The sequence below is a fragment of the Ailuropoda melanoleuca genome, chromosome 3 (genome assembly GCF_002007445.2).
Source record: "Ailuropoda melanoleuca isolate Jingjing chromosome 3, ASM200744v2, whole genome shotgun sequence".
Lineage (NCBI taxonomy): Eukaryota > Metazoa > Chordata > Mammalia > Carnivora > Ursidae > Ailuropoda > Ailuropoda melanoleuca.
Genome location: NC_048220.1, coordinates 136,405,283 through 136,425,953, shown reverse-complemented (window position 1 = coordinate 136,425,953; position 20,671 = coordinate 136,405,283). Strand labels below are relative to the sequence as shown.

Here is a 20,671-nt window from a genome sequence, read left to right as displayed (position 1 = left end):
TCACCATCACTCAACTACCACTATGTGCAGAGGCAGCCACAGACAATCCATAAACAAAGAGGCAGGGCAGCATTTGGCCCTTGGGCATAGTTTGACCTCCGCCCTAGAGCAAATGAAATCCTATGTCTGTGCCACACCTAGAGGAGGGGTCTGGGTTTAGACTACACATGAGATGGGAGGGTCTATCCTAAGACATTAATGTAACAGCTAGTCTGGACTGGCAAAACCACTGGGGCCCCAGCAGAAGGAAGGCAAATCCACGCTACAGAAACACACCCATAGCTCAGAGCCATAAGACCACTACAGAAAAATAAATTAGTAAATAACTCCTGAGAATTTCAAAAGAAATGACTTAAATATCAAAGTTCTAAGAAGCACCGCTTTCACGAAGCCCTCAAATCTATTTCCCAAAACGATCTTCGTTACGGTTGTCCTGAGAATCTCACACATCTTATACTATTGTACAATTTTGTCCCCCCAAAAAAAAAAATCGCACCAAAAAATGAAGCACATGATTTTTTTCTTTGTTCACTGTAAGATTTAGTACCACTGTCATTAAAATCTAAATTGAGTTAATCAAAGACAGAAAAATTATTTCATTATTTTCTGTCTCATGCTTCAAGATAAATTTCCAATCAATCCTTTTCTTTGTCAGTTTTGCCAGACGGAAGTTTTGAGCCTCTACAATCCTAAAGGAGTCATTAACTTATGTAGTGACAAAACCGGGAAGCTGGTTGCATATGCAGTGAGAATTAGTACCGAGATGAGATTGATGGTACAAAGGTAATGTGGCAAGACAACCAGTTGGAAATATCCAGGAGACCACTGGAAACACTCAACATTTGAAGACACATTGCTACCTGCGAGTTCCCTGCCCCATTCAGCAGAGCCCCAAAGTTGAAAGATCACTACACCTATGACAATATATTCTTGCTCTCAATACTTCTCATTACTCCCACGGAAACTGTATATATGAATACCCTCTCTATAGAAAAATATAGATATATTGGTCGATTGATGTTATTTCTTCTGCAAAGACCACAGCCTAAGATTGAGAAATTGTCTTGCACCTAAGAACAGTACAGTTAGCCTACCTAAATAAACCCTCAAATGTTGTCACTGCATTCACAGAAAAAAAAAAATGTGTATAAATTATGCACAGCGAGAACATCTGCAATGCTTCTAGTTCCTCCCTCGAACTTAAGACAGCAGCAACTTTACTGAGCCCTAACACTTGTACCTGGTTTTCCTTCCTCTTCTACCCTGTGGCTTCACAAAAGCCTGTGCTAAGCTCTATGAACATCAAAGTCCTTGAATTCATCTTCTTTTCCCTCATCCTTAACCCCATTCTTACAGCTGTGGAGTCCAGCCATGGAATGTTCACACTGGTCCTCTATTAGTTCTGGGCTCTCAAGTCCTACTCAGTTTTCTCTTTTCTCAGCTTGACATCTAGACAGCTCAGACCTACTAAATACTGCCTTACTCTGCCTGCTGGAGTCAGTATTTGCTTCTAGACTTCCAATGCTCACCTAGTTCCAAGGCACTGCCTCTCTTTGACCAATTAGCACCAGCTGGAACCCTCAACCTGTACAGGATCCCAGGCTCTGATCCGTGGACAGTGGAGCACTGGAAACAGCCCTGATCCAAACCACTTATGTACCCCTACCAGTACCCCCGCCCACCAGTCTTTATCTTGGAGACACCACGGTTACTGGTCCCCTCCATCCCTTGTCTCCAAGTTTCATCACCTCCATCCCCAACTCCAATGAGAGCTATGGAAAGGTCAGTATTTTCACCCTGATTTTATGAGACAAGGGCTGAATTCATGACAGTGGAAGAGTAATTTAAAGGAGAAAGGGATGCTTAAGATAAAGAGAACGGAGGCGCGCTGGGCTGGCTCAGTTAGTGGAGCGTGTGACCTCTGGTCTTGAGGTTGTGGGTTAGAGCCCCGCATTAGGTGTAGAGATTACTTAAAAATAAAAATCTTAATAAAAAAAAAAAAAAGAAAAAGAAAAGAAAAGAAAAGAAAAGAAAAGAAAAGAAAAGAAAAGAAAAGAAAAAAGAGGGACACCTGGGTGGCTCAGTTGGTTAAGCATCGTACTCTTGATTTTGGCTCAGGTCATGATCTTGGGGTCATGAGATGGAGCCCTGCATTGGGCACTACACTCAGTGGGCAGTCTGCTTCTCTCTCTCTCTCCCTCTCCCTCTGCCCCTAGCCCAGCTTATGTGCTCGCTCTCTCTTAAATGAATAAATCTTTTTAAAAAGAGAGAGAGAGAATGGAGAAAGCGACAAAGAAGTCAAAGGAAAATTTGTCATCCAACCAAAGAGATAAGTAGACCATCTCTGAGGTGTAAGACGAGGTAAACAATAGTGTTGAATTAAAAAAAAAACAAAAAAACAAAAAACCAGAGAGAGAGATTAGTGATTCTAGGAATTAACATCTATAACTAATGCTTTAAAACCAGGCTGTAGGGTATTTATAAATTATATTCTTGGTATTATACAAAGTGGGCATAGTCTTGAAACAGTCTCCCCACTTCTCTCGTGTCCCCCATCCATGTACTTAGACAACATATAGTTAGTTCCAGCATCAGGTGTAGCCTCCTCTCTGAAGCCTTTACGAATCCCAGCCAAGCAGAGGGTAAGGGTGTTCTCCTCGTCTCACATCCTCCCTCAAGGGCTGCTGCAATTACCATAAGCTTTCTTAGGACTTCTTTGGAATATGCCCTTTTATCTTTCAATCCTCACTTCCAGGACAAGATCAGAATATTGCACTGTAACAGTTGGTCATTTTAGCCAATATTCGCCCTATTTTAGCCACTATTCACCCTTTTTTAAATGATGTACTCATTATTCTAACATATATGTACTTGTACCTTAATATCACATGTCTGCCTCTGTCTGACTGTGAGCTCTGAGGGCAAATCTACATGATTTATTTCTGTATTTATAACCCGCAGCATAGAAGCATAGTGCGTAACTGATGTACAGTAAATGCTTGTTTAATTGCAATAAATCTAGTTGTTATTAATTCATGACCCACACATCAATTCGGCAAACATTCTTTTTCTCCAATTACGTAAGGTATCCTGGAGAAAGAAATAGGAAGGAACACAATTCCCACCCTCAGGGTGTTCACTGTCTACCTCTATCCCACATACGAGCTACTAAAGTACCCTGAGCTCCGAAACTGCTGGGAAGCACAGAGGGAGCAGAGAATCAGGACTGCCACTGCCCATCGATTTCCAAAAAGAGAGCAAGATCCACTGTCCTTGGGGCACTTGGGTGGCTCTGTCAGTTAAGCGCCTACCTTCGGCTCAGGTCATGATCTCAGGGTCCTGGGATCGAGCCCCACATCGGGCTCCCTGCTCAGCGGGGAGTCTGCTTCTCCCTCTCCCTCTGCCTGTTGCTCTGCCTGCTGCTCTACCTGCTTGTGCTCTCTTGTGTTCTCTCTGTGTCAAACGAATAAATAAATCTTAAAAAAAATAAAAAAAAGATCCACTGTCCTTATGTCTGAATCAGCCCCCAAAAGAAGGGATTGCATAAATTATCATAGGCACTATATCTTCCCATCAACTGAAACATTTCTTCTAGAATAATAGTTAAAAACTTGAATCCTAGAGCCAGACTGCCTGCATTTAATCCTGACTCTACCACTTGTTATCCCTGTGACTTTGGGCAAGTCACGTAACCTCACTATGTCTTTTTCTTCCTCTGAAAATGAAGGTAATAACAGCACCCACTTTATAGGATTATTGTGATTATTACATAGTTAACACCCATAAAGTGCTTGGACAGTACCGAACATATAGAATTAACTCATTTTATTATGATTCCTTTTACCACTGAACCCGCCCCCTCAGAGCTCTTTTTCCTTCAAGTGTAGAAATTTATTTCAAACCACAAAAATTGGAAAAGAAGTAACAGAATGGCTATTTTCCTTTTATAATCAGAAAGGCATATACTTAGCATGTCACTAGGATGAAAGAAGTTTACATACGAACTGTGGTAGATAGCTATGGGGTCATCTCCCCCTTACGCTCCTTGACCCTCCTCCTCTAAAACAAACATTCCCAACCTCCCCCCAAGAGGTCCCAATCCCCCTACTTTTACCACATAACCCACATGTGACAGGTCCAGGGCTAGACACTTCACTAGAACTGGCCAACCCAACCCTTTCCTTAGGGATTTGAAGCTGGGGCTGGTCCTGATATCTGTTCTCTTAAGTTGCTAATGGCCATTCATTGTCCATATGGACTGGAAGTCAAGATGGCTGGTGTGCAGGGAGTAGGGGTGGGGGCCTGGGAGCAGAAGGAAAAGAGAAAGACACTGAAGATCAAGAGGGACCCAGGTGCTGAGTGGGTCCTTATACCACTGTTTCTAAGGCCAGCCGCAAACTTGCCTTTGCAACCTACCAGACAGCTAGTCAGAATCATTGCTATAAAGTAACAAACAAATGGAAACAAATTTCTATATTCTAATAACCCCACATTTCAACAGAAGATGAAAGTTAATTTTCTAAGAACTAAGATGGGAGACGCACAGAAGTGTGTGATTGCAGATCATTAACCAAAGCTATATTTATGACCCTCTAATCCATGAAAAAGAGCCTTCAATTATTAATGTGAAATCACAAAATGCAGGCTGAGGTTGCCATCGGTCACCTCTGAGACGAAGACGCCTCTCCCTCCTGAATGGTTAATGAGTAGCAGCGTTACACAGAACGGAAAAAATAAACACTCAACTGTCAACAGGAATTTTATTACATGACTTACATGAAGGTCATTAGTCTGCTTGCAAAACTCTTCATAATCCTGGTCAAAATCCATTTTCCGCTGGTCTAAGAAATTATATTCCTTTTTCTTTATGGTAGCAACCATACTCTGAAATGTTATGAAAGAAGTAAGACAATATTTCAATATTCTTGCATTACTTCATTAAATATGACCTTTAAATGTAAAACCTGTATAATCATTCCCCAAAAATCCATTTAAAAGGAGCCTTAGTTCTTTAGCTATTTGCATTGCTTAATGCTTATCAGAGGCAATATAATGTTGCTTAGTGCATTCAAAGAAATCATTTAGAAAGCATTTTCATGGGGTTTTACATAACCCTAAAGAAAAACAGAAAATAAAACCACATCTGAAAAGTAGGAGAGATGTTTTCTCTAACAATTTCTTACTAATGACATCTGGAGGAAAAAAAAAAAAAAAAGCCCAGAGTAGAATTTACTAAAACATTTTTCATTGAAAAGTTTAAGTCTTCTCAGAAAATAAATAACACTAACAGAACCCAAAGAGCCTGGGAAGAAAATAGTTGTAATATCTGGAGACGAAAAACTATCTTCCAGGCCTCACGTGTCTTAAATAAAACATCAAACCACAATCTGCCATTTAAAGACTCCCCAGAATTAACTGCTTCCCCCCACCCTGCAAAGCCACAGTCTGTGACTACAAAAGCACAAACCAGGCAACTCACCTCCTTGAGAATACTATTATCCTACGTTTTGTTTGCTCAGAATAATGAGCTATCGTGCTCTATGATCGTTCTTAACCAGGTACTAAGCCATTCTCAAACTCAGGTGCCCTCATTGTTGACACAGGCATATAATTTTTATGAAGAAAGTTGCGCCTCCTTCCATCATCTCTTCTTCAAAGTCATTTCCATTTAAACATCAATTCAAATCTCTCAATAGACAAAAGTATATAAACTGCACAACCTCTTGAATCAAGTTTACTAATTAAAACCTACCCTTTCATGTTGTATAACCACAAAATTAGTTCTATGAAGACACTGTATCCATATAACACCACCCATCATGTAATGTGCAATGTAGTCATATGGCAATAAAAAAGATCTAGAGACCTTGAGAAAATTCAGCTCTATAATTGGATTTAATGGTCACTTAAGAGTATTAAGTTAATAGGGGCGCCTGGGTGGCACGGCGGTTAAGCATCTGCCTTCGGCTCAGGGCGTGATCCCGGCGTTATGGGATCGAGCCCCACATCAGGCTCCTCTGCTATGAGCCTGCTTCTTCCTCTCCCACTCCCCCCTGCTTGTGTTCCCTCTCTCGCTGGCTGTCTCTATCTCTGTCGAATAAATAAATAAAATCTTTTAAAAAAAAAGTATTAAGTTAATAAACTAATTATGACCTTACACCAACTAATCAAACTCGATCTAGTAAATCATTTACTTGACAGATACTTGGTGCACTCCTATTTTACACTAGTGAACTCCGAAGACACAGGAAGGAACAGAACAAACAAACGTCCCTGCCCTCAGAGGACCTCCATCCTCGGTGTGGGAAAGGGGTCAGAATCTATGTAAAGCACAAATAAATGAACAGGATAACTTCACACTGTGATAAAATGAGCAATGTGACATAGAGTGATTGAGAGGAACAGTGATCAAGGAAAACCTAGTTGAGAGGGTCATTTAAATGAAGATCTGGAAGCCAAGAAGGAATAACGATGTGATGATCCAGAGGCAGAACTTTCCAGAAACAAAGTTCTATAAGCCCAAAGGTGGACTGAACTGAACTGACTTGTGCCTGGAGAACATCAAAGAAGAGAGGTGGGCAAGGAGGTGGGAGGAGTAGAAAGGACCTTGATAGCTATGCAAGGAGCCTGAGTTTGACCTCCATGGTCAGCATTTTGAACTTCTAACATTGGTACTAACACAAAAATCTCACTTGATGCTTTCATGCACCATCTACATTTTATGTTACTACCCTCTGGTCCAGCCGTTTTAATCTGCATTTCACTTTAGATTTTCAAAGCAATTTCTCTTCCCAGTTAGAATGGTCTTTATCTGCATTTAGATGTATAGTTCAACTTCTCCTTCAAAAATAAACTTTGAAATATGCTCCAAAGTTATTTTTTCATTAAGAATAGAAAATAAATAAATTCCAAACTGAAAAGTAAATGACCATATTCTGTCTTTGTTTTGCAAAACTGTCAGTTTCAGATATAGATTATCCACCCGGCAGATAACACCCAGCCCACCTAAAATGTTTCCTGCCATGTAACAAAGGTCTTTTTTCTTCCTTTCCTAAGATCTGGTCTACTCAGGAAATGAAAAAGATTCCTGATATTAGCCTAAACTGTCGGAGTACAAAAACCAACGTGTGGCAGTAAATTATATGATCCTTTTCAAATTCAAGTACAAAAAAAAAATAATTTAGCTTTTAATATTACTGTCCCCAAACAAGAGAAACTTGACTATATCTAGACTAAGAATCTAAAACCCATTTTGTTTGTAAATTGTTTTTTTGAAAATCTTCAGAACATTATTAGATCACTGTGCCCGCTTTAAAAACTAAGATGAGTTACACATATACCCTTATAAGATAAAGCAGTTAAAAATCAAAATAATTAGGAATGGTCAGGCTAAATTAAAGTCTGGTCCCCTTTTTTTTTGTTAACATAGGTCCAAATAAAATGCTTAAATGCAGCCACAAATTGGATTCACTCAGAACTTGGTGTCGGCTAGTGCCTGACACATAGTATATGCTTCATTAAATATTTCTTGCATGAATAAATGAAATAATAAGTTATATTCAAACATTTTTCTTGTGCTACTAATGAAAATGCTCTTGCTAATGATGATTAATTTTAGAGTATTGAGAACTCATTCTCATAATCACATACCTGAAAAGAACATATTAGCACCATTACACAATTTTCAAATAGATTTAATTTCTTTATTGTTCAAGGGTCATGAGCTTCCATCTCACATTACAGATGGATTATGTGAATCATTCTAAATATAGATATTTGCACAAAATATTATAGTTTTAGTCATGGATAACGGTAGCAAATTTAGTTTTAAGGTACAGAGCCTGGGGGGCACCTGACTGGCTCAGTTGGTACAGTACACGATTCTTGATCTCCTGGTTGTTAAGTTCAGTCTCACGCTCGGTGTAGTGATTACTTTAAAAAAAAAATCAAATCTTTAGGGGCACCTGAGTGGCTCAGTCAGTTAAGCATCTGCCTTTGGTCCTGGGCTCAAGCTCCACATCGGGCTCCCTGCTCAGTGGGGAGCCTGCTTCTCCCTCTCCCTCTGCTCCTCCCCCATCCCTCTGCTCCTCTCCCACTCATTCTCTCTCTCAGATAGATAGATAGATAGATTGATAGATAGACAGATAGATAGATAGACAGATAGATAGATATTTAAAAAATAAAACCTTTTAAAAAATAAAAAAATAAAGAACAGAACCTGGTATTTAGAGACCATGTCTCCCAGCCCTTCAATTTTAGAGTCTTGCAGGACTGAATATGTCCGGAAGGTTGTAAAGATGTCTATTATCTTGGCAAGACGTCGGTGGAAAGTTTCAAATTTTCCAAAAATATACATCTCACTAAATTCAAATTGCTTTTCACTTGGGTCTTGTTTAAGCTTTTGTTTCGTCTTGTGAAAGCAGTGCTGGTATTCCTTAAAATTCAAAACCAAATATTAGGAAGGGAACATAACACAGGTATCAACCCTATTCTCTTAAGTGGAGGCAGCCACAAATTTAGGGCAGAATTGCAAACCCTTCAAGTTTCACACCTTTGTGTGTATCCATTCTTCACCTGGGAATGTCATCGTTTCCCAACTCCCAGTCTAGCAAATTCCTAATTATTCATGATCTAACTCCATGGCAGAGACTTTCCACTTGGTTCCGCTGGCCAGCAGTAGCCTCACTCTGTGTCTAGCTCCCCATTTGTCCCTAAGAAACTAAAGAAACTACCGCACCTTTGCATCTCTGGTACTGAGTATGGTATCGGACATAACAGGCCCCCAAAACAGTAGAATAAGTGAATAAATTGTGAGAGCAGATTTACTAACATTCAATTTTCTTAACGATAAAGAATTACTATTTTACAAAAAGAATGACTTTCTAGCAACCAAAAATATGGTCATTGCCAAGTGATTTCAGATGCGTCTGCAAAAACAACATACAAATACTATAACATTATCTAAATATGTTATTAAGCTGACTGTTACCTGCTTAAGCTTAATTGCAGATAATATTTTTTCCACCACGACATCTTGGGGCTGGCTCCAGATGGAAGCAGTTCCATTGTTGGTAATATAGGCTTTACACGCAGATATCATCTGATTAGTCACCTGGAATTTCCCAATAAAATGGCGTTAAGTACATAAAACAGCCATTAGTCTTCAACTGGACTAGAGTGTCCTTGACTCCTCTACTCCTAGAGCCTACAGTCTGTGAACCTGACATCAGGTTTACTTTTTTCCATCACAACTGTGATCCAGCACCAACCTTTTCTTGCCCCAGCCTTACTGAGGTATAACTGGCAACCAAAAATGGTATATATTTAAGACGCACAACGTGATGCTTGATATTCACATATAGAGTGAAACAATTACCACAGTCAAGCTAACACACCTACCCCTTCACAGTGACCGTGGTGTGGTGTGTGTATGTTGAGAAGACTTAAGACCTACTCTCTTAGCAACTTGTGATGACACAATACAGTATTAACCATACTCACTAGGCTGTGCATTAGAGCCCCAGAATTTATTCATCTTATAACTGACAGTTGTAGCTTTTGACCAGTATCTCCCCATTTCCCACACTCTCCAGCCCCTGGCAATCATCCTTCTACTCTTTGCTTCTATTTGTTTGACTTTTTTAGATTCCAATATGTACTGTCAAAATCATTGGTAAAATCAGAGCTGGAAGCACTATGGCAAATCAACAATGCAGGCCCCCTTGTGCATGCAGGATGAACGTGTGAACCAGCCAGGAAGGGATTCACTTCCCTATGTAAAAGCTGTCGAGAGTTCCCGCAGTTGCCTGCTCTAACAGGTAACTCACAGTCTCCAAGTGCCATGAGAACGACTACCCCCCCTGGTCATTTCATGACACCGGGAGCTGGAGCAGAAATGTCAAAAGGAGAAGCAACAGAGAGTCAAGCTGACATCCGTATCCACTCACATTTTATCCAACCCTCCAAACTGTAAAAAACCACTTCAGAATTTTCTCGTGACTTTGTTTCTAAATTAAAGGGAAAATCAGATGACTACACAGTATGCATGGAATGACATGATGTCCGGGGTGTGTAGTGTAAAGGTCCAGAGTGCACGTGAAACAAGACGGCGTGTGGACAGAACCTAGGTGACAGGTACCTGGGGTTTGATGCACCATTCTCTTTCCTTTCGTACCTGCCTCAAAATGTCCATAATGAATAAATGTTGGTTTCACAATCTTGTTCAAAAACAACACTTGCGGATAATATGCATGAAGCCTGGCGTGATAACACCAACTGACTTTTGAGTCTCCTACTCAAGGGAATACCCCTCACGACCCTAACACATCCTTTTAATGCGGGAAGAAGTGGCGCAAGAATCTCGTGGATTTCCTCCTTTTTCTACCTGAAGTGCCTGACTGAGAGCAGAAGAAAGGGAGTCTCCTGTCCACCCCTTCCCAGCAAGAGCCATGCCTCCCACTATGTTAGCATTCACAACACAAGCCCAGATGAGGCAAAAATGCCTCCATTTTAATACAACACTTAAAATTTTCACCTTGGTAATGAAAGTCATTTACTTCTTAGAGACTGTTCAAAATGGGAAAAGCAACAGTGCACGCCATAAACAGTTACGAGTTAGGACATAAGGTTTAAACACTGTTATGTTTTTTGGCAGAATCATTATAATTGCTTTATGAATTACGGAAATGTTGCAAGTGGCTTTTATTATCATGATTACTGTTCTAATAACACCAAGTAAACAACTGTGGCATCAAATAAATTTGGAAGAGTGGCACATAAAATATAAAACAGGAGAAAGCCAGTTGAATGTAGTTTTTCTTAATTAAAATTTACCCAATAGGAATAAATAATGTACTAAATAACATAGGGAAAGAAATTCAAAAAGAATCTTGATTTTTTTTGCATTTTTATTATATAAATAATACAATATTTATTATAATAATTTCTTTGGAAATAATGCTTTATGATTTGTGGGCATCAGTCTCACAAATAAACTTAATTCTATCTCTATTGAGAGATTAAAATTTTTGCTTTCATTGTGGGATACACAGATACTAAATTATGCCCATGTGGTAATTTCTAAGTATTAAAAAACTAACCATCGCAAAAAATACATAGGTGACCATGGACTCTATGCTATGCACTTACCTTTACAAACAGAGATGTGATCTTCTCAGAAGTGTTATAGTGATGAGAGATACTATAGATCATTTTAATTGCATTTATAAGTGTAGGAATAGCATCAATCATGGATATCTGGAAGACACCACATAAGTTTTTGAAGAAACAAATATCAAATTCAGCAAAATTCTAATAGCCTAACCATTCAATCTCCAACAGAATAAAATTAGCTAAAAGATTTTTTTAATTTTTAAAATATTAACTAGCACTACTAACTTCTTACTAATGAACTACTTACTAAAGAACTACTAACTTAACTAACAGTACTAACACTACTACCAAAATATTAACTAACACTTCACATAAATGTATTTAAGGGTAATTTTATTTGTGTTATTTAGTCATATGCACTCAATGAAATTTTGTTTCAATGCAAGAAACATTAACTTTCTGTTAATGACAAGGTTAATGGTTAATTTTGTGATAAACATAAGCAGGCACTCCCTTAAGTTAAAAGACAGAACATCAGCCAATAACCCTTCCCATACTTCTTTGAGAATCATCCAGAATATCAATTATAATACTTACTGGAAACTGGAATATACAATAAAGGTTTTTAAAATATAATATTGCATAGGGCACCTGTGTGGCTCAGTCAGTTAAGCGATTGCCTTCGGCTTGGGTCATGATCCTGGGGTCCTGGGATCAAGCCCCACATTGGGCTCCCTGCTCAGCAGGGAGCCTGCTTCTCCCTCTCCCTCTGCCACTGCCCCTGCCTGTGCTTTCCTGCTCTCTGTCAAATAAGTAAATAAAATCTTTAAATATATATATATATATATACTATTTCATATCCATCATAGATAGAGATAGACAGATCTAGATAGACACGAGTACAGTTGACTCCTGAACAACACAGGTGTTAGGGGCACCAATGTAGTTGAAAATTCAGGCATAACTTCTGACTGCCCAAAAACTTAACTACTAATAGCCTACTGTCGACCAGAAGCCTTATCGATAACATAAAAAGTTGATTAACATATATTTTGTGTGTTATGTGTATTATATACTATATCCTTACAATAACGTGAGCCAAAGAAAGAAAATGGTTAAGAAAGATAAAATACATTTACAGCCCTGTACTGTGTTTATTGAAAAAATTCATGTGTAAGTGGACCTGCGCAGTCCAAACCCATGTTGCTCAAGGGTCAACTGTATATATATATAATTTTCTTGAGAGTAAAAAGAGGTTTCAAAGACTTTTCCAACAGACTGTACTATTAATGAACCAAACTGCACATTCAATTCAGCCCGTGCAAAAAGGTCATCAGTATACTAAGCAAGCAGAGATCTTTAACTCACAGGGTCACTACTGTACAAGGGGTCACAGCATTTTTCAAGTGTGTACAGATATTTGACATTGTCCTTCGCTTCATTTGCTGCATTAGTAACTCGAATATCCATCTCCCGCCAAGTCTAAGGACAAGACAGGAAAGCAGTGTTAATGCATTGATTACAGAGGAACTTCCAATAGAACAGCTGCTAAAAGTCACCACAGGTCCCTCATGTCAGACTTTCAGTTTATCCTATGCATCTCGCATAAAACTGAATCCACAGGACTGAGGGGTACTGCCACACTGAAGAGCAATGTAAGTCTTTTGACTGAAGTTTTAAAGGGATCTCTTCACGGCCTTTTCTTATAAAATCTACTCAATAACAAGAACAGAGCATCAAGAGTGCAGCAGCCCTATCTGAACCCACACCTTCTCTCCTCCACTGGCTCCTGGACCCATTTTGCACCTCATTCCCATATTTTCTACGGTAAAGAACTAAGGAAGCCTCCAGCCAATAGCCAGCAAGTAACTGAACCCTGCAAGAACCCCACAAGCAACTTGGAGGGAGGTCCTTCCCCGGGCGAGCCTCAGATGAGCCGACACCCTGACCACAAGCTCAGGAGAGATGCTGAGTCAGAGGCATCCAGCTGGGCTGCACCCAAACTCCTGGCCCACAGGCTGTGACATAATATATGTTTGCTGTTTTATGTTGCTAAGTTGTAGGGTAATTTGTTACACAGGGATATAAAAGCAATATTCTAGGGTTAAAAAAAAAAAACATATTCAAGTTAATTTCTTATTTTACTACTCCTGGTTGGTCTGAATTCAAAATATATATAAGATCATGATATTATGTTACATCTTAATTACATGCAATGCCCTCTAATAACACATATACTTACATGGACACCAGCCAACAGATACTGTTGATTCAAAGGCTACTTCCACAGCACTCAGAATTATAAAAGGGCAATATTATCCAAACTTAAAGTTTGTTCCTAAAGGTGACATAACATTTTTCTGTGCCTAGTTACTCTACGGCATGAAAATGAATGAATGAATTTTCATTCATTCCCGCATTACAAAGCAAAAAGAAACGGCTGACCACCTTCAGAAGCTTCGACTTGGCAGCAGCAAGCACAACCAACACAGCCTTCACATCCGGGCTTTTTAATTGATCCAAAAGGTAGTTAAATTTGGACAGTCTTTTTTTCCAGTGCTCCAGCTCTGCTCGGGGCCCAAGGTCATCCGCTTCCTTACGTAGCTGGTTGTTTTCCGCTAGGACCTGAAAGTGCACAGCAGAGTCTTGAACCTCTGACTAGGGCTGGCAGTATGAAAGTTATGCACAGGCAAAAAAATAAGCAAATGAATCAGTTATGCTATTGGAATCATGATATATTTTTATTCATGTGCATGCTTCAAATGACAGCCTTTTACTTGCATCCATTTCTAAAACTTTAAACTTTAACAAAAACGTAGTTGACTTGCTCTAACTGAAAACTACTTACTTTAAAAAAAAAAAAAAAAAAAAGCTCTGAAGAACTTCTGGAGCACTTGACCTCAGAAAGTTTCCTAAATCCACTTGATGCATAATCTTGGAGCAATATAACATTGGAAAGCACCCATGCCTTAAGTTGGTTAATTTTCATTGCGCTTACTTTGTGATTCAATGTTCACCTTCACTTAGGATTTTTCTAAAAAAAAATTTTTTTTAAGTTAAGTCTCAAGCTCCCTTTTGGAGGGCACAGTGATTGGAAAACTCCTTGTACTTCTACAGAGGTCCTCACTCAAGTAAAATACACCTTGAGAAAACAAAAGGCAAAGTGAAGTCTTCTTGTTACATAAGAATTTAAAGCCATTTGCTTTCAACTCTTCAAATTCTTACTACCTCTTCTTAACTAATGACTATAAATTAAATCGCACTGAACTTCTCACCTTTTTAGGGGCTTACGGTTAAATACTCAAGCAAATGGGAATGACACATGATATACTGTTTTCCATTGACTACTTCAGTAATGTGGCACATGAAACTGACATTTCGTTTCTGGAAATTACCTGCTCTGTCTGTCTGATCCATACTCTCATACAACCTTCTATTTTCTCCAAAGTCTCAGGGTTATTAGCTAGAGTCAAGTAGTCTATTGGTTCCTTCAGGGTTTTCAGCTCAAATATGTCACACTTTTGAAGGTTCACCTAATTAAAATGAAAATTAAATAATAAGATGATTTTAATTTTAAAACACACACACACACACACACACATACGCTTCTGGTTGACCCCTAGGCTTAGAAGGATCGTAAGGTTTTCTCTAAACTACCCTGTTCCCTGAAGAAAAGTCCCTGGAAGCATAGTGTGATACACAATGCTCAACCCTCCCTACGAATTAAGCATGCCTGGAGACATCTGAGGGCAGACTTTGGGTCCAAAAAAAAGAAAGAAAGAAAGTGTACTAGAGAGAGAGAATCACTCTAACATCATAAAATTTGGGAATTAATAAGGAACTTAGAAATTACTTAGAAATTAAAGAGTCAACTCACAAAAACAAAGAATATGGGGGAGCTTCAAGGAAATCGATTGGAAGAAGAGTAATTTCTAATCCATTACATTCTTTTTTGACACTAACCAGATGAAAAGACTCTCATGTCTTTACCCAGTAACATCCTTATAGTTTGCAAGTTCAATGGCAAACACATGGGTTTGTTTCGGGGAGGGAGGAGGAAGAGGATGGAGTAGGAGGTGTGTTGGATTTTGACTTGATAAACAAACCTGGTGCATTTTCTCACACACATAAATGGACCTCATTATTTGAGAAGGAGGACATTTCCTTCTGGTAAAGTTGCACCTGGCGCTGTGAATGCCTAAATTCAGGTTTCAGGCCTAATTCCCCTGTACCAACCACAGAACAACTACATTTCTCTCAACTGATTCAGAACCAGCTGGAGGGGGTGTGGTTATCTGTCACCCTCAAATGCCAATATGGCCAAAGAGCCACATGACAAAGCCCAGGCCCTAAGGGCTTGTTGGTAACCAAGGCAGAACCAGACTTTTCCATTTCCTTCACTTGGCTTCCTACTAAATCCCTGTCAGCTCTAACCTTATCTGATGGCCCCCAGCCCTGGCTCCCATGCTCAGAAGTTCTATGTCTGTCCCATCTACATGGGGCTCAGAGACACCACTTTGTCCTCCTAGAACCTAGCCTCCCCACTCTGTGTTTTTCACTTGGCTACACTCCAACAGAGCTCTGAAAACCCACTGGGCCTATGCTCACGGTTTCCCTAGCCTGGAAGAAACTCCCAGCATGCCTCCATCCTTGACCTCCCCCACTCTGCACCTGCCATGTGCCACATCTCCCAGAGCGATCCTTGGTTTCCCCGGGGGGAGGGCTACGCACTTCATGAAGTGGCATGACCTCCCCACTAGGCGGCGATCCATCCACTTTTTTGATACCTATACCACAACAGGAGGTGGAACCCTAGGAAAGCACTGCTTTTTTAGGTAGAATAACAATTTAAGTTGCTCAGCTTGGATCTTACTATAGCCTGCATCAGCGTTCATTACAAATACAACTCAGATGCTAGATGGAATCATCCTGCTCCTGTCTGGATGTAATTTACTCCACTCCCCTACTCCACAACCTTTAGAAAGCCTAATGCCTCTCTTCCCCACTATCCTACTAGGTCCAAAAATCTCAGTATTCTCTGGAGAGAAGTGAGTAATAGGTTGTCATTGGTGGGGTACTTGGGTGGCTCAGTCAGTTAAGCATCTGCCTTCAGCTCAGGTTATGATCCTGGGGTCCTGGGAAGGAGCCCCACATTGGGCGACCTGCTCAGCAGGAGTATGCTTCTCCTTCTGCCCCTCCCCCTGCTCATTCTCTCTCTCTCTCTCTCTCTCTCTCAAATAAATAAATAAAATCTTCTAAAAAAAAATACATTGTCATTGGTATCATAGGCTACATTCCTCTGTCTCCCATACATGCCTGATCTGGGCTGCCGTCTGTCATGGTTTTGCATCCACCACCCTCTGCCCCCAAAGAACCAGTAACACAGGCTTACTATAGATTGCACAAATTTTATGGAAGCTAAATCTCACATTTCCCAAACTTATTCTTAAAGGCCCTTTTGGTCACAGACTGAATCTAATCCACTTCCGCCAGATATGTCAACTCCTCTCTCCCTTCTCTCTCATTTCAGGATTTCCTCCATCCCTACCCACCACCCACCCCACACACGCGTGCGCACACACAGACACACATCACACACCCTAGTTCCAAATTCCTTTCCTTCTAGGATGCAGAGCAGTGCCACAAGCATTTCACACACTTCTGTTTGCAGTCAAACACTGGATATGATTGAACAAGACCCTCCATCATGGCCAACACTCCTAAGGAGCCCCTAATGCATTAATCACTCCAAACTGGAACAATTTAAATCCAGTCACCACCACCTCTTGAAGGGGCAATCACAATGCCCTCACAATGTTTTCAAGGTTTGCTGGGCGAGGGAATTAAGACCATCTAAGAGAAACATTACATACTTACATGTAGATTTTTCACCATCTGATAACTTCTGAAGGAATACCCTATTCATTCTTACCTTCTCCTTCAAACTCTCCTGGGCACCCGACAGGACGCTCACGAAGCCTTCCAGAGAGCTCAAGAACTCCTGCCGAATGCTGGGTGCTTCCTGAAGACCCTCGAGCTCGCCCCAGCCATGGCTCGTGGCCTTGAGAGCGGGAATGAAGATATCTGCCAGCAAACGCCTCATGCTACTGAGCAGGCCCCCATCCGCGGTGTCTAACATATTAAAGCTCACCTCCTGGAAAACAGTGAGGAGAGCCTCCACTGTAAAAATTACCTGCAATCGCTACCAAGTCATTTCTGAATGCTGTTCATCCATCAGCTATCCTGCAGAAGTCAATGAAGAGGAACCAAAGGAGAAGGGCAAAAGCTACAGCAAGGGTCAGTCACCACCGCTGGCATCTCAGCAGACACTCAAAAGCAGGCAGGGGAGTAGGAAAGCTTCCTAGTGGCGAAAAAGGACAGCTTCAGGTGTGGCGGAGCTGGAGGCAGCTCCAGGAAGTATGGCACCTGTGCGGTTGGGGAGGGGTGCCTATTTGGCTTTCTCTGGTTGGCCCCAGGGAAGTATGCCGGGAGTACGGACACAGTGAGGGAGGCTGACAGTCACGAACCAGGTCCTGATCACACTGGCCCATCGTTACAGTGATTCCTGCTAGCTTCCTCGCTGGCTTCCTGCCAGTCTCACATTGCAGGCTGGCTACCTGGGTTCTTTCACAGAGAAGGGGCTTGGTTTTCTGAGCAGATTGCTGCCAGCCCTAGGTCAAAATTCTGTTTTATATAAGGTAGGGCTTTGATCTGTTGGTAGGTTCCGTCTCTAAGTCCAGGAAATTACTTTTTTGATACCCTGGTTAAGACTTAAGCTTTGTACTCTTCTCAACTGCAATCCTCAAAACAAAAGCATGAACTAAACAGAACCCAAGACATTACCAGTTTATTTGTTCCAAGCGGATAATGCACCAAGGGCTGAGGAGATTTACACTTTACTTTGCACAAAAATTAAAATTATATATCCATCATTGTAAATCTTCCTTTAAATGTATGAAATTTGCCACTAAGTAAGTAATGTATGGGGATTTTTAAAAGGAAAGACTTCAGTGTTCACGCACACATACACACACGCTTGCACATGCATACATATAATGTTATATCAATTCTTGTTAATAAACTGAATATTAAGTCCTCTGATTCAGCAGATTTAAAGGAAATGTCCACTTGTTTGCTGTGAATGCTTTTAGAAGTACTTCTTTGAAAGTAGCTTTAGATAGCTGATGAACACAGTGGTTACCTCTAAAGGGAGGGATTTTTTGGGGGGGGGTAGAATTTATGTGACTTTTGGCAACTGGGGGTAAAGGACTGCTCTTGCCCCTTACCCGATGGATGTTCTCAGGGGTGATGGCTCTGGAAGGGTCAGTCCTGATGAAGAACACACATACTCCAGTAAGAGCGACATCTTTTCCCTCGGTCACGAACACCTTAGGTTTTTTAATCTTCTCGGAAAGAGGATTTACTCCCCCTGGAGAGCCAAGCTGTCCTACAATGGCAGAGAATTTTAGTTTCATCAAACTATTTATAGTCCACGTGGTTGCCTCTTGGAATGAAGCCTCCTTATGAGAATATTGTCATGTTGACTCATCCATGTGCCCTAGAAGATCCACAGCTTTGACAATCTCTAGCCAAAGTCCTGAAAGGAGCGGACTGATTCTGGATCACAGGTTTATTTCAAAATTGTTGCTCCAGGAAAAAACAGGAATAGAGAGTTTGGCCCAAAGTAGATTCTTGCCAAAGCTACAAAAGTCATTTCTACCCACAATAGGCCATAGTAGAGCCAATGAAAAGGGGTGAAGGAGGAGACAGCATCTATTGCACATGCTCTGTGTTAGCTCCCCTGCTTGGTACCTTGTCTATGTTACTGAAGTCACTACAACCCTGAAGGCAGCTGTGATCTGCCCCCAGTCCCAGCCAACAGGTGGCAGAGCCAAGATCAGAAACCAACTCTAACTATAAGACTCCAGACCCCTGCTGCACCCTCAGTATGCCTCTAGAGTCAGGACGCTGTTGAACCAGGAGAGCATCGTGACAAATGGTGTGAGCTCTAGAGCCAGACTCCCAAGGCTTGAGTCTCAGGCTGCACTTCCTGGCCATGTGACCTTGAGCAAGTTACTTAATCTTTCTGTGCCTAATTTTTCTCACCTGAAAAATGCAAATAATAATACTAAATCCAAGCATCTGGAGTTGTTGTGAGGATTAAAGGAGTTAATACACATGAAAACCTTAGAAAAGCACATAAAAATCGTTGCTCACTAAGCATTCTCATTATTGTTATTTGAAAATTCACTTTCAGTCATCTAAGCATGCAGCTCATTGAGTGGATCATTTAAATGTGCAGAGCTCATCCACTGTGCTTTTATCTGCCCACAAAAGTTTTAGCTCTCCAAGTGAATTGGTAGCTCAAGCAAGATTATTGGGGTGGGAGGACAGTGCCAAGGGAGGGATCTGGGGAAGGACATGGACTAGAAGTTGAATCCTAAAACCCTGGGATTAGAACCTCTTGGAGAAACCCTCTTCTAGGCTCTCCCCCTACAGTGCTGGGCTAGAGACCTGAACTGGAGCTTTGACAGTGAACGCATCCAGTAAAGATAACCAGCAAATAGCTCTCATCAGGAGGACAACACATCACCGTGGGATGTGCAGCCACCGGTGGCCATCTCTGGAGAATCCACCTAGTGCCCACAAGAGCAAAAACCCACAGAATCAAGGTCAGCCAACTGTGACAGTGACAGTGTCGGTCAAGTCAAAGCTTTCCTGCCACCTCTCCCCTCTTGTCCCTGCCCTACTTCAAGCCTGACACAGTCAGCAACTGTGGTTAACACAATGTGGACAGGCGGTTCCAGAAGATAAGTTGAAGAAGCAAAAGAGGACAATATGCTTCTCTCCTACTGCAAATACTAACCTTCCGAGGTCCCTGCTAGGGTGGAAGGAAGGGGGAAGACAGGAAGGAAGAAGGTTGAACTTCAGATCAATTAATTTTGATCAACTAGATATTTTTTTTTTAGTTTCTGAATTGAGATAGTACTTGTCATGTGAAGCATCTATAGGAATTTTTCTTACCTAAGAATATCCAGAAAAATCATGGAATGGTCTGAATTTTAATCTAAGGTCAAAAGATTAAAGCCAGTCCCACTGAAAAAGGTTTAGAGGGAGAGTGGGAAATGAAAATAAACTTGCATCGTGTCTACAACCCGTGAACCCTTATCGTTCGGTGTCAGATTTACACACAAAGAAGTACTTCACCCAGTGCACATTTCACAGACGAACTCAACATTTTATCTGACTTTATGTTTTGCAATCTGGGGAAGAATTCCAAACTTCTCTATTATTTCGATCTTTTCAGTCAAAGAACAATGAACTTTCTGACCACAAAATTTCAGATTAATAATTCTAGAAAAATGTCAATCACTTAGAGTATACATGCATAATTTTCACAGTTTTTAAACAAAAAAGTATTAGCCATGCTCTATGACAACAGCAGTAACTATTTTCCCTTTCTTCAAAAAGGTCATAAAAGGATGAATATAATATTTTAATATAATCATAATATTTTTGTTTATGTCCCTAGTTTGGCTTTAAAATTATATGAATCCAC

At 40.6% G+C, this 20,671-nt stretch overlaps 1 protein-coding gene across 1 annotated transcript in view; it reads right to left on the bottom strand.

The window, feature by feature from the left end:
* The window catches only part of DNAH5 (dynein axonemal heavy chain 5), a 278,502-nt gene that overhangs the window by 184,242 nt on the left and 73,589 nt on the right, over positions 1-20,671 (bottom strand). Inside the window, exons 4-12 of the mRNA XM_034657084.1 lie at positions 18,399-18,559; positions 17,045-17,266; positions 14,508-14,645; positions 13,561-13,737; positions 12,481-12,594; positions 11,149-11,256; positions 8,990-9,112; positions 8,219-8,434; positions 4,777-4,884 (exon numbers count right to left, since the gene is read on the bottom strand). Of these exons, the coding sequence (XP_034512975.1) occupies positions 4,777-4,884; positions 8,219-8,434; positions 8,990-9,112; positions 11,149-11,256; positions 12,481-12,594; positions 13,561-13,737; positions 14,508-14,645; positions 17,045-17,266; positions 18,399-18,559 (1,367 nt within the window). The remainder of the gene's footprint in view (positions 1-4,776; positions 4,885-8,218; positions 8,435-8,989; positions 9,113-11,148; positions 11,257-12,480; positions 12,595-13,560; positions 13,738-14,507; positions 14,646-17,044; positions 17,267-18,398; positions 18,560-20,671) is intronic.